We start from the raw sequence: 12,797 nt of genomic DNA, 5'->3' as shown, positions 1-12,797 counted from the left end.
TTCCTTCCACTGCCTGACTATAGCCTCAGTTGAAATCAGAAGCACTGCACCTGCACTATAAACCGTGGGAGCTTTTTCCATGGCCTCACCAAACTCCTCCCACACCAAAATTTTTGCTTCAGCCAACGCTTGAGTTGCATTCTGCTTGGCCTGCTGGAGTCCCACAAGCTAACCAAGCCCAATAAGACTCTTTCTTCAGCTTGATGGCTCCCTCCACCTCCGGTGACCACCATCTGGTTTGGGGGTTACCACCACAACAGGCACCAACCACCTTGCAGCCACAGCTCTGAGCAGCAGCCTCAACAATGGAGGTGCGGAACATGGTTTATTCGGACTCCGTGTCCTCAGCCTCCCTCGGAATGCTGGCGATGTTCTGCCGGAGGTGGGAGTTGAAGATCTCACGGACTGGGGCTTCTGCCAGGCATTCTCAGTGCACCCTCACAACACGTTTAGGTGCACCATGTCTGTCCAGCATCTTCCCCTGCCACCTGATCCAACGCACTACCAGGTGGTGATCAGTTGACAGCTCAGCTCCTCTCTTCACCCGAGTGTCCAGAACATACAAGCACAGATCTGGTAATACGATTACAAAATCGATCATCGACCTGCGACCTAGGGTGTCCTGGTCCACGTGCACTTATGGACATCCTTATGTTTGAACATAGTGTTCATTATGGACAAACTGTGGTTTGCACAGAAGTTCAATAACAAGACACCCTTTGGGTTCAGATTGGGCAGGCCGTTCCTCCCAATCACGCCCCTCCAGGTCTCACTGTAATTGCCCACGTGAGTGTTGAAGTCTCCGAGCAGGATGATGGAGTCACTGGATGGAGCACCCTTGAGCACCCCACTCTGTGACTCCAAAAAGGGAGGTTCTCTAAACTGTCATTCAGCGCATAAGTGCAAACAACAGTCAGGACCCATTCCCCTGCCCAAAGGTGTAGGGAAGCAACCCTCTCGTCTGCCAGTGAAAACTCTGATATACAGGCAGCAAGCTGACGGAATACAAGAATACCCACCCCAGCTCACCCCTCTCACTGAGGGCAACTCCAGACTGGAACACAGTCCAGCCCCTCTCCAGGAGACTGGTTCCAGTGCCCAGGCCATGTGTTGAGGTGAACCTGACTATGTCTAGCCAGTATCTCTCAACCTCACACACTAGCTCAGGCGCCTTCCCCACCAGAGCGGTGACATCCCACGTCCCAATAGCCTGTCTCGATAGCCAGGGATCGGTCTGCCAGGGTCTTCGCCCACTGGCCACCGATCGACACACAATGCACCCAACACCTACAACCCCTCCTGTGGGTGATGGGCCTACAGGAAGGCAGGCCCATATGTCCTCTTCTGGCTAATACCCAGCCACCAGATGCTCTCCCTTTAGCTCCCTACCCAGGACTGGCTCCAGGGTGGGGCTCCAGTAACCCTATCTTGGGCAGGGTAAAAAGTTCCCTTGAAGATTCTTCCATAGGGGTCTTTAGAATCACTGTTTGTCTGGCCCCTCACCCAGGACCAATTTGCCATGGGAGACCCTACCAGGGTCAATCAATCAATATGTTCTATCAATTATTTAATCATTTACTAAAAGAGACTTAGGAGCGAGACCTAATGTTTAATATGCAGTTGAGGAAGCTAAATTGTTTTTGCTGATTTTTAGCTGTGTTTTTTTTGGTGGTCTGGGAGCAGACAGTCTCTTTGGGGATGGGGTTTTGAGGGGATGACGGGGGGGGGGGGGGGGGGGGGGGGGGGGGGGCTGCAGAGAGGCCTGTAAGACTGCAACTCTGTGTCTTTGTCTCAACCCTGGATAGTCACATTTGAGGGGTTTAATGAGTTTAATGAAAGCTGCTCCAGCCAAAGTGGGATGGGTGCCATCTCTCCTAAAGAGACCAGCGTTTCCCCAGAAAGTTTCTCATAAGATCTTATAAGATCTCAAAAAAGACATACTGGAGTAATGTATTAATGTAGTAATGTATTAATTTGGTTTGATTACAACCCAGCCTGGTTTGTTTTTTTGTTGTGATTTGCTTTTAGTTACTAGCATTTGTTCTTGTCCAAGCATACATTACAGTATTTCTGAACTGCTAACTCACATTTCCTGCATCCACCACCCATTTTCCCAAATCCTTAAACACAAATTTAAAAACTCAAGCTAATTCCCCAAAATCCAATACTTTCTCATCAAAATCAAATAATCATACAGTGACCTGTATGCAAAACCAAACACTGTGGTCAAGTCACACATACAGCAAGTAATAAATCTATACACAAAGACCATCTGTTACACACTACATCAAATAATTTAAGACACAGCATCCAGGGCATGAAGTCAAGAGAAGATATTTATTTAAAGTGTGTAAAGTGAAACACTGCCATAGTCAGAGTGACATGACAGTGCTGAATGTAGATAAAGCAAGAAATAAAAATAAAAAAAACAAATGAAAAGCACAGCACCGTAGGCCACAGATTCAGTGTGGACCATCATGTCTGTGTGCGAGGTCCTCATTCACATCACAGGCAATGCAGTGTTTACGGTTTTGCAACAGTGTGTTTAGTGACTGAGAATGTGTTTGCTGTTACGGGAAAAAGAGTTGTGTTGGAACTGTTTTTGTGTTGTTGCCTCTCCGAGCCTGTGGGGGGCGCAGGTTTTCACAATGCGCTATGTTAGGCTGATTTGTAAATAGAAGAAGTGAACGGAAGTAGTTTTCTTAGGAGGTAGAGAAAGCATGGTGCATCTCTGGCAATCCAAAGCCATCCGCTCCTTCATATCCCTTTGAGTGGCAATATGAGTAAGTTTCAAGGTTGTATGTGTTTGTAAGATATTATGCGTGTGATTATTCAAATAAGTTTGAGATGTTTGATATGCTATATGTGTCAATCTAGTGAATCCAATCTGAGTTCATGCAGTGCGACCGCTAAATTGGAATGAACCCTTTAATGTGCCTTATATATCAAAGGAGATGTTAATTTGATTTAAGTGATCATATTATAATTGTATACTGAGTACTTTTTCTGTATTTTGTATTGTTTCAGTTTCACACTTTTTACATTAAATCCTGTCCAACTACAACACGCGCCTGTTCCTTGGAGGAAGTGATGTAAGAGAGAGTTTAGCTGGCTGTGAATCTCAATATAGGACACGGGGTCACATTGAGTGCAACAGTACAGTGAAATCATAGCACTCGACAAGGGTCCACGAGCGGCAGTCGACTTGACCATGGAGAAGTCAGACGCTGAACAGCAAGGCAACGAGGAAACAAGGTCCACTCACTCAGTAGCATCTGCAAAGTCTTCGGGGAAACTTACCGTTAGGTCATCAGCAGGATGTTCAAGTAAGTCATCAGCCTCAACCCGAGCTAGTATGGAGGCAGCTCGGGCACAAGCAGAAGCGCAAGCAGCAAAAGCCAGATTAGCCTACGCGCAAAAGGAAATGAGCATCAAGATAGAAAAGGCCCGTTTAGAAGCGTCTCTTGACGTACTCAATCTCCAAAAGGAAGCTGATGCAGCTGTGGCTAAAGCAGAGGTGATGGAGGCAGCAGCAGCTCAATTTGGCATAGCGGAACCAAAAGAAGACTTGACATTTTTGGCTCAACAAACAACCCCAGAGGAAAAAGTGAGTGAGTACGTGAATAAGCACAATTATACTGACCTGGCTCAAGACAATAGAGATACATTTCAGCATGATGACAGCAATTATCGAAATGAACAATGCGAACAACCAGTAGTGTACACACCTCGCAGTCCCAAACAGGAACTGATGCAATACCCGTTTATGCCAGAACGGGGACTAAGCCCACACAATAATGCTGACAGCACAACGAGTGACCTAGCCAGATTTCTAGCTAAGAGCCAGCTAGTAACTGGAGGACTGTCGGAATTTGATGATAAGCCAGAGAGTTACCTTAGCTGGAAAGCCACATTTCAGAGCACCATCAAGGACCTTGGTCTTACAGCCAGTGAAGAAATGAATCTACTCATAAAGTGGTTGGGACCTGAGTCTTCTGAACATGCCAAGAGACTGAAAGCAGTTAACATAAAGCATCCACCTGCCGGTTTGAACATGATATGGTCAAGACTAGAAGAATGTTATGGCTCACCAGAGGCAATAGAAAACTCCCTGTTTGCTAGGATACAAAGTTTTCCAAAGCTCTCCAGTAAAGAACCACACAAGCTTCGTGATCTGTCAGATCTGCTGTGTGAACTCCAAGCGGCGAAACTAGATGGATATTTACCAGGGTTAAGTTACCTTGACACAGCCAGGGGAGTAGGACCAATAGTGGAGAAGCTGCCCTTTCATCTCCAAGAAAAATGGACAATGGTGGGTTCAAAGTTTAAAGAAGACCACCATGTTAGCTTCCCACCCTTCTCAGTCTTTGTGGAATTTGTGAAAGGTCAAGCCAAAGCAAGGAATGACCCAAGCTTCGCCACAACTTTCAACACAATGACTCTCTCGCATGCCAATCACACATCCAGCTACAAAAAAGGGAAATCAACAGGTAACTACAACCAAAAGCTATCAGTCACAGTGCACAAGACAGACGTAGCATCAGAGGGATGCAGGACCAAAGAAGCAGGTGAAGACATTAAAAGACAGTGTCCTATACATCACAAACCCCACCCACTTAAAAGATGCAGGGGTTTCAGAACTATGCTGCTTGATGACAGGAAAAGGCTGCTCAAAGACAATAACATCTGCTATCGCTGCCTTGCTACCACCAGCCACCGAGCCAAAGACTGTACAGTCACGATTAAGTGTGAAGAGTGTGACAGTGAGAAACACCTGGCAGCTCTTCACCCTGGCCCTGCTCCACAGATGTCCAAGCCTCCCTCATTCCATAGAGAGCATGGCGGGGAGCAAACAACTGCACAGGACTCAGATGTTACTGCCACATGTACAGAGGTATGTGGAAATGAGATTGCAGGGAAATCCTGTTCTAAGATCTGCTTGGTGCAAGTCTATCCCAAAGGTCAGCGAGACAACATCAAAAGAATGTATGCGATAATCGACGATCAAAGCAACCAGTCTCTTGCAAAGACAGAGTTTTTTGACATATTCGATATACAAAGCCCAACTGAACCATACACACTGAGAACCTGTAGTGGTATAGCACAAGTGACTGGTAGAAGAGCGTGTGACTACATAGTTGAGTCATTAGATGGAAAAATGAGTTTTTCTCTCCCCATTCTCATAGAGTGCAATGCCATCCCCAACAATAGAGAAGAGATACCCACTGTAGAAGCTGCTTTACACCACCGCCATTTGAAAGGAATAGCTGCTGAAATACCGCCTCTCGACCCAAGTGCAGATATACTGTTGCTAATAGGACGAAACCTTCTGAGAGTTCACAAGGTGAGGGAGCAAATTAACGGCAAACACAACGACCCATTTGCACAGAAGCTTGACCTGGGCTGGGTCATCATCGGGCAGGTGTGTCTTGGCAACGCTCACAAGCCAAGTGAAGTGAACGCTCTGAAAACACATGTATTGGACAATGGCCGCCCAAGCTATCTCACTCCCTGCAACAGTCACTTCAGTGTGAAGGAGGACTTTAGTCTGAGCCAAGCCAAAACCATTTCCAATAAGTTGCTACCTGTTCACCCACACGAAAAGCTCACAGTTGAGAATTTAGGAGAGGCTGTGTTTTGTCGCACCAATAAAGATAACCAGCTCGCTCATTCCGTTGAAGACATGATCTTCCTGAAGAAGATGGAGGGATTCTTCAAAAATTACACTAACAGCTGGGTTGCACCACTCCCATTTCGAACCCCCAGACGCAAACTTCCTGACAACCGGTCCTATGCCTACCAGCGGCTCATGTCCCTGCGACGTATGCTTGACAAGAAACCAGAAATGAAAGCACACTTCGTTGAATTCATGCAGAAAATGCTCGACAACCAACATGCAGAACTTGCACCACCTCACAACAAAGACAAAGAGAACTGGTACCTCCCGATATTTGGTGTATACCATCCGCAAAAGCCAGGAAAGATACGTGTGGTGTTTGATTCGAGTGCGCGGTTTGATGGAGTGTCCCTCAACGACATACTGCTTTCTGGCCCGGACCTGAACAACACACTTTCGGGTGTGCTGCTTCGCTTCAGGAAAGAACCTGTTGCCATCACTGCTGACATCGAACAAATGTTCTACTGCTTTGTAGTCCAGGAAGATCACAGAGATTACCTTCGCTTCCTGTGGTATGAAGACAACGACCTCACCAAAGATGTAGTAGACTATCGAATGAGGGTGCACGTCTTTGGTAACAGTCCCTCCCCAGCAGTGGCGATCTATGGGCTGAGAATGGCAGCAAAGGAGGCAGAAAGTGAATACGGAACTGACGCCCGAAACTTCATAGAGAAAGACTTCTATGTGGACGATGCATTAAAGTCCTTCTCAACCGAAGCTGAGGCTATTGACATTTTACAGAGAGCTCAAAAAATGCTTGCCCTCTCAAATCTACGTCTCCATAAGATTGTTTCCAACAAAGTGGAAGTTGTGAATGCTTTCCCCCCTGAGGATAGGGCCAAAGATATCAAAGATCTCGATTTAACAACTGACGAGCTTCCAGTCCAACGCAGCTTAGGAGTGAGTTGGAACCCTGTATCGGACACATTTACATTTCATGTTCCACAGGAGCAGAAACCCTTCACTCGCCGTGGTGTACTCTCGACAGTAAACAGCTTGTTCGATCCTCTTGGCTTGCTTGCACCTGTAACCATCAAAGGCAGACTTCTTCTCAGACAGCTCTCAGGCAGCAACCTTGAGTGGGACAGCCCGTTGCCACAATACATGTATGATGATTGGAGAAGATGGCACGATTCACTACAGAGTCTCACAACCCTACACATTCCTCGTACCTATGTCACGTTCTCCATCTCACAAGCCACCTTCATCGAGCTTTGTCTGTTCTCAGATGCCTCGGTGAAAGCCATCGCAGCAGTGGCCTACCTGAAGGTCACACATGAAGATGGGCACAACGAAGTTGGGTTTGTCATAGGTAAGGCCAAACTGGCTCCTGTGCCAGAGCTCACCATTCCCCGATTGGAGCTTTGCGCAGCAGTGCTTGCTGTGGAGATGTCGGAGGTTCTCAAAGAAGAACTGAAAATAAAGATTGACAGGACAACGTTTTACAGTGACAGTAAAGTCACTGTATACATTAACAATCAAAACAGAAGATTTCATGTATATGTAAACAATCGTGTACAGGGGATCAAGCTGTCTTCCCTACCAGACCAGTGGAGATATGTACCAACAGAGCACAATCCCGCTGATCATGGCTCCCGGTCTGTAGCAGCAGAGAAACTTGTTAGTACCTCGTGGTTGTACGGCCCAGCATTTCTCCTTAACCATGAGAGCATTTCCCTAGAAAAAGGTCCATTTGAACTTGTTGATCCAGAGTTAGGTGTTGAAATTCGACAGAATGTGACTGTGCTTGTGACCACAACTGCTCCAGATGCCTTAGGTTCATCCCGCTTTGAAAGGTTTTCAAAATGGACTCCCCTCGTCAAAGCAGTGGCCTACCTCCATCACATCTCTCACAGTTTCAAGTCCAAAGATGGTGGTGGTTGTAGCGGCTGGCACCTTTGTAAGGCTAGTCTCACAGGTGAAGCTTTAACTCACGCAGAGCACACAATCATCAGGTGTGTCCAGCATGAAGTTTACGCAGAGGAAATAAAGTGTATCATGGCAAAACGAGACATACCACGTAACAGTTCCCTTCATAAACTTAATCCAATGATTGATCATGAAAACTTACTGCGTGTGGGAGGACGACTTGTAGAGTCCAACTTGCCAAGTCATGAAGCCAACCCTCTTCTGATACCAGGAAAGCATCACATTGCTACACTGTTCATTCGACATCACCATGAAGCCGTCCAGCACCAAGGGAGACACTTCACTGAGGGAGCGGTGAGAGCAAGTGGCTTATGGATAGTTGGTGCTAAGAGATCCATCAGCAGTGTAATACACAAATGTGTCACCTGCAGAAAGCTTCGAGGCAGAACAGAGCAACAAATTATGGCAGACTTGCCTGCTGAACGCTTACAGAGTAGTCCGCCATTTTCTTTTGTTGGCCTTGATGTATTTGGACCGTGGGATGTTACAACACGCCGCACTAAAGGTGGTCAAGCTAACAGCAAGAGATGGGCAGTCTTGTTCACTTGTATGTCTACAAGGGCCATTCATATTGAAGTGATTGAAACTTTGAGCTCATCCAGTTTTATCAATGCTCTTCATAGATTTTTTGCAATCAGAGGCCCCGCTAAGCAGTTAAGATCAGACTGTGGCACCAATTTCATTGGTGCCTCCAAGGAACTGAAGCTGGATCCTCCCAAGTCTGGTGAGACGAGTGTGGAGGACTACTTACACAAACAGAGGTGTTCCTGGGTGTTCAATACTCCCCACTCATCTCACATGGGTGGCACCTGGGAGCGTATGATAGGCATCTCACGACGCATCCTAGACTCAATGCTCCTACAAGCAGGGAACCCTACTCTAACTCACGAGGTCCTGACAACATTAATGGCCGAGGTCACGGCTATTGTTAATGCGAGGCCCTTGGTACCTGTTTCTTCAGATCCAGAGGCCCCTTTGATCCTGACCCCCTTGACTCTACTCACCCAGAAGTTTGGTCCAATCCCAACTCCACCTGGGGACTTCACCATGGCCGACATGTATAAACATCAGTGGAAGAGAGTTCAAGCCCTTGCTGACACATTCTGGGCCAGATGGCAGAAAGAATACCTCAACATGCTCCAGAGTCGTCAGAAATGGCAGCGCAACAGACCAAACTTGAAGGAAGGGGATGTGATCCTTCTAAAAGACAAGCAACTAAAAAGAAATGAATGGCCTATGGGAGTCATTGTGAAGACCCTTCCAAGCAGAGATGGAGTTGTGAGGAAAGTGGAAGTGAAGGTTACGCATGACAAGACTACCAAGATCTTCTATAGACCTATTTCGGATTGTATCCTTCTTTTGTCTCTAAGAGATTAGTTCAATGTTTAAATAGATTATAGTGGCATTCTTACAATAATGCCAGGCGGGGAGTGTGTTGGAACTGTTTTTGTGTTGTTGCCTCTCCGAGCCTGTGGGGGGCGCAGGTTTTCACAATGCGCTATGTTAGGCTGATTTGTAAATAGAAGAAGTGAACGGAAGTAGTTTTCTTAGGAGGTAGAGAAAGCATGGTGCATCTCTGGCAATCCAAAGCCATCCGCTCCTTCATATCCCTTTGAGTGGCAATATGAGTAAGTTTCAAGGTTGTATGTGTTTGTAAGATATTATGCGTGTGATTATTCAAATAAGTTTGAGATGTTTGATATGCTATATGTGTCAATCTAGTGAATCCAATCTGAGTTCATGCAGTGCGACCGCTAAATTGGAATGAACCCTTTAATGTGCCTTATATATCAAAGGAGATGTTAATTTGATTTAAGTGATCATATTATAATTGTATACTGAGTACTTTTTCTGTATTTTGTATTGTTTCAGTTTCACACTTTTTTACATTAAATCCTGTCCAACTACAACACGCGCCTGTTCCTTGGAGGAAGTGATGTAAGAGAGAGTTTAGCTGGCTGTGAATCTCAATATAGGACACGGGGTCACATTGAGTGCAACAGTACAAGAGTTATTGAGTTGCACCGGATGTAGCTAAGTGCCAGAAGTTTGTTCACATTTTGGCCAGAAGAGTGCGTGATTTGAGAAGTTCATTTAGGTTACTGTGGATTTGATTTAGGCAATAGGGTTCAGTGTTTTAGTGATTGTGAAATACTGTAATAGATAAGGCTTTTCACTGAAAGCTTGAGACTAGACTCTGGTTTGGGGATCAGGGCAGGGACTCCCACTTAACTTTTGTGTTCCTTTCCCTGCACTGGCATTTGTTAATTTCATTTACTGAAGGTAACAAGCTTTCATTTATATAAATATTAGGTTACTGTCATTTACATGAAGGTGACAACCCAGCTCAGAAAATTATGTCATTTTCTTCATACGGTGATCCCTCACCTATCGCAGGTTTTATGTTTGAGACCCCGCGATAGGAGAAAATCTGTGAAGTAGCAGTGTTTTATTTATATATATATATTTTTAAGGCTTTATAAACCCTTCCCACACTCCGATAAACCTTTCCCACACTCTTACTACAACTTGAATGACAAAGATGATGAATTATGTAGCTGTGCAGTACTGATGGCGATGAAGGTGGTGCAGTATCTTCACCCTCGGCCGTTATTTCCATTTCCGCTAAAGGCGAAGGCATAACTTATCTCTTCGTCCAAGTGATGAACATAGATATGGGGAGTACCTATATACTGCAAAATCCCACAATATAGTGAAATCTCTGTGAAAGAGAGCTAGTAATTTTTAAAAAAATCTGTGATACAGTGAAACCACAGCAAGTGAACCGCGATATAGCAAGAGACAACTGCATTAAATTTACAACAGGAATGTAATCTACTGTACATTAAGTAAAAAAATGTAAAAAACAAAACAAAACAAACAAAAAAAAAACAAAACAATGAGACTCCTTGTAATTTTCAGACATATTTAAAACATGTTTAGACTTATTGTATTTTTTTTTCACTTACAATAAAGCTAGCATTTATCAGTTATGTGAATATAATCATTTGACTGATGGGTGCAAGTGATGTGAATAAAACTTTGCTGTGTCATTTGGAGAAAGGAGGCAGTGCTACTGCTTACTTACATCAAATATTCGCTCTACATACACCTCCTCATTGACCTTCTCCCGCAGCATGTCCTGGGAATGACGGACAAATGTCACATAACTGTCAGCAACATCCATCCCTGGTTTCTGCAGATGACCAGGAAAAAGGAGAGAAAGAAATAAGATGAAAATATCATTTGCTTCTCTTTCTTTCATTTTAATTTTACTATTTAATAGTATTTGCTTCTGGGTAGCATGGTGGCACAGTGGTTATTACTGCTGCATCATAGCAAGAAGGTCCTGGGTTTGGATCCAGGACCTTTGGATTGGTGTTTGCATGTTCTCCCTGTGTCTGCGTGGATTCCTCCAGGAGTTAGGTTAGGTTAATTTGTGATTCTAAATTGCCAAGTGTGTAAATGTGAGTGCAAATGGTTATCTGTCTCACTCTGTTAGCCCTGCAACAAAGTGGTGTACTGTCCAGGGTGTACCCTGCTTCTGCCCTATGCCAGCTGGGATACCCCACACCACCATAAAAAAAAAAAAAAAAAGTATTTAGAAGCACATTTATACATATATGGAATAAAAAAGGCTGTCTGTGAGTGTGTTAATAGAGGTTTTATAAATACTTATTTCATATTCCATCGATTACTAGTTGGTTAAGTTGCTGCAATAAATCAAGAAATACAATTCAATGGCCATAATCAGTTTTTTTTTTTGGGGGGGGGGGGGGGGGGGTGCTACAGGGGTCTGAAAAGTTACTAAATCTAGTGACAAAGCCACCAACTTTACAACACTGAGAAGGGAATTTATGCTTAATAGGAAGTTTGAAATTGTCATTTTTGCTCCCCTTTTCCACTTCTTCCTGCTCTCTTTAATGCTGGTCACTATATTGCTTTCGGTAGCCACACAAAATGTCAATACACTGAACAAAACTGGCTGCACCCGAAGGTAGACTGCAAATTGCTGTCACGATCTGCTGCAGCAGGAAAGGCAGAGGACCACAACGCAAGAAACTCGAAGCTCGAAATAAGATTAAACTTAAAATTTATTAAACAAGAACATAACGAAACAAACAAACAACAAAAAAAAAAAAATAGCACTTCAAGGGTGGCCATCCCAAGAGAACAAAACAAAAAGGTGGCAGCACAAGGCTGGAAAAACAGTCCAAAACCAGAACATTGGGGTGAAGCAAAACAGAGGTCAAACAGTTCAGAGAGTCGGAGACAGTGCCAGCGGAGGCAGCGAGATCAGGCAGGAGGCTGACCATGATCCCAGTGGCGGCAACACTCAGGGGGCTTGGCAGGTGGCCGACGAGGGAAGTGACATTGGACCCCTTCAGATACCAGTGGCGTCAGATCTACAGGACTCAGGACACTTGAAAAGCTTGGACCGAGCGGGACCCTCTGGCTCCAGGTTTGCAGGCTGGGGCTGCAGCAGCTCAAGATACTCGACAGACTCAGATGGCTGCTGAGCAGGGCATGCAGCCATCTTCTCCGAAGACTAAGGCTGCTGTGTAGGCTGCTTGAAGGAAGATTCTGGTGGTGGTGAAGACTCAGACAGCAGACATGCTGTAGGTGGTGAGGCACGTGACTCAGACTGCGGACAAGTTGTAGATGGTGAAGCTGAAGATGTTGAAGCTGAAGTGGCTGTGGCGGATGACTCTGAAGCTGAGGAGACTGAAGCTAAAGTGGTTAAAGCTGCAGGTTCTGATGCTGAAACTGAGGTCCAGTCTGAAGCTGAAGACTCTGAAGCTGAGGACTGTGGCAACTTGTGATGTGACAGAGTTAAAGAATCTGAAGACTGTGGTGTGCACTCAGCAGGGCGCACAGCTGTCTCTGCTGACAGCTGGGGCTGCTTCAGAGAGCCCCCTGTCACCCTTTGAGGCTGAGAACCTGAACAGTCCTTGGCAGCCCCCACCAGCAGAAAAAGAGTGCAGAAGTGGGATGGTCCACAGCCGCACCTTCCCAGGAACTGAAACGGGTGCAGGGTGTCTCACAGGGTGCTCTCAGTCTTTTCAGTGTCCATCATCTCAAAACACTTAGTCTCATAATAGGTCAATTTATTTTCAGTCTCTAAAACCACAGTCTCAGGATTAATAGGCAGTCCAACAGTCTTAACAGGGGGAGCCAGCAAAATCAGGGA

At 45.3% G+C, this 12,797-nt stretch overlaps 1 protein-coding gene across 1 annotated transcript in view; it reads right to left on the bottom strand.

Moving 5' to 3' along the window:
• cadpsa (Ca2+-dependent activator protein for secretion a) overlaps window positions 1-12,797 on the bottom strand; it is a 479,373-nt gene that overhangs the window by 45,728 nt on the left and 420,848 nt on the right. Inside the window, exon 26 of the mRNA XM_030723859.1 lies at window positions 10,695-10,802. Within this exon, the coding sequence (XP_030579719.1) occupies window positions 10,695-10,802 (108 nt within the window). The remainder of the gene's footprint in view (window positions 1-10,694; window positions 10,803-12,797) is intronic.

The sequence above is a fragment of the Archocentrus centrarchus genome, unplaced genomic scaffold (genome assembly GCF_007364275.1).
Source record: "Archocentrus centrarchus isolate MPI-CPG fArcCen1 unplaced genomic scaffold, fArcCen1 scaffold_29_ctg1, whole genome shotgun sequence".
Classification (NCBI taxonomy): Eukaryota; Metazoa; Chordata; class Actinopteri; order Cichliformes; family Cichlidae; genus Archocentrus; species Archocentrus centrarchus.
This window is presented reverse-complemented; position numbering and strand designations above follow the sequence as displayed.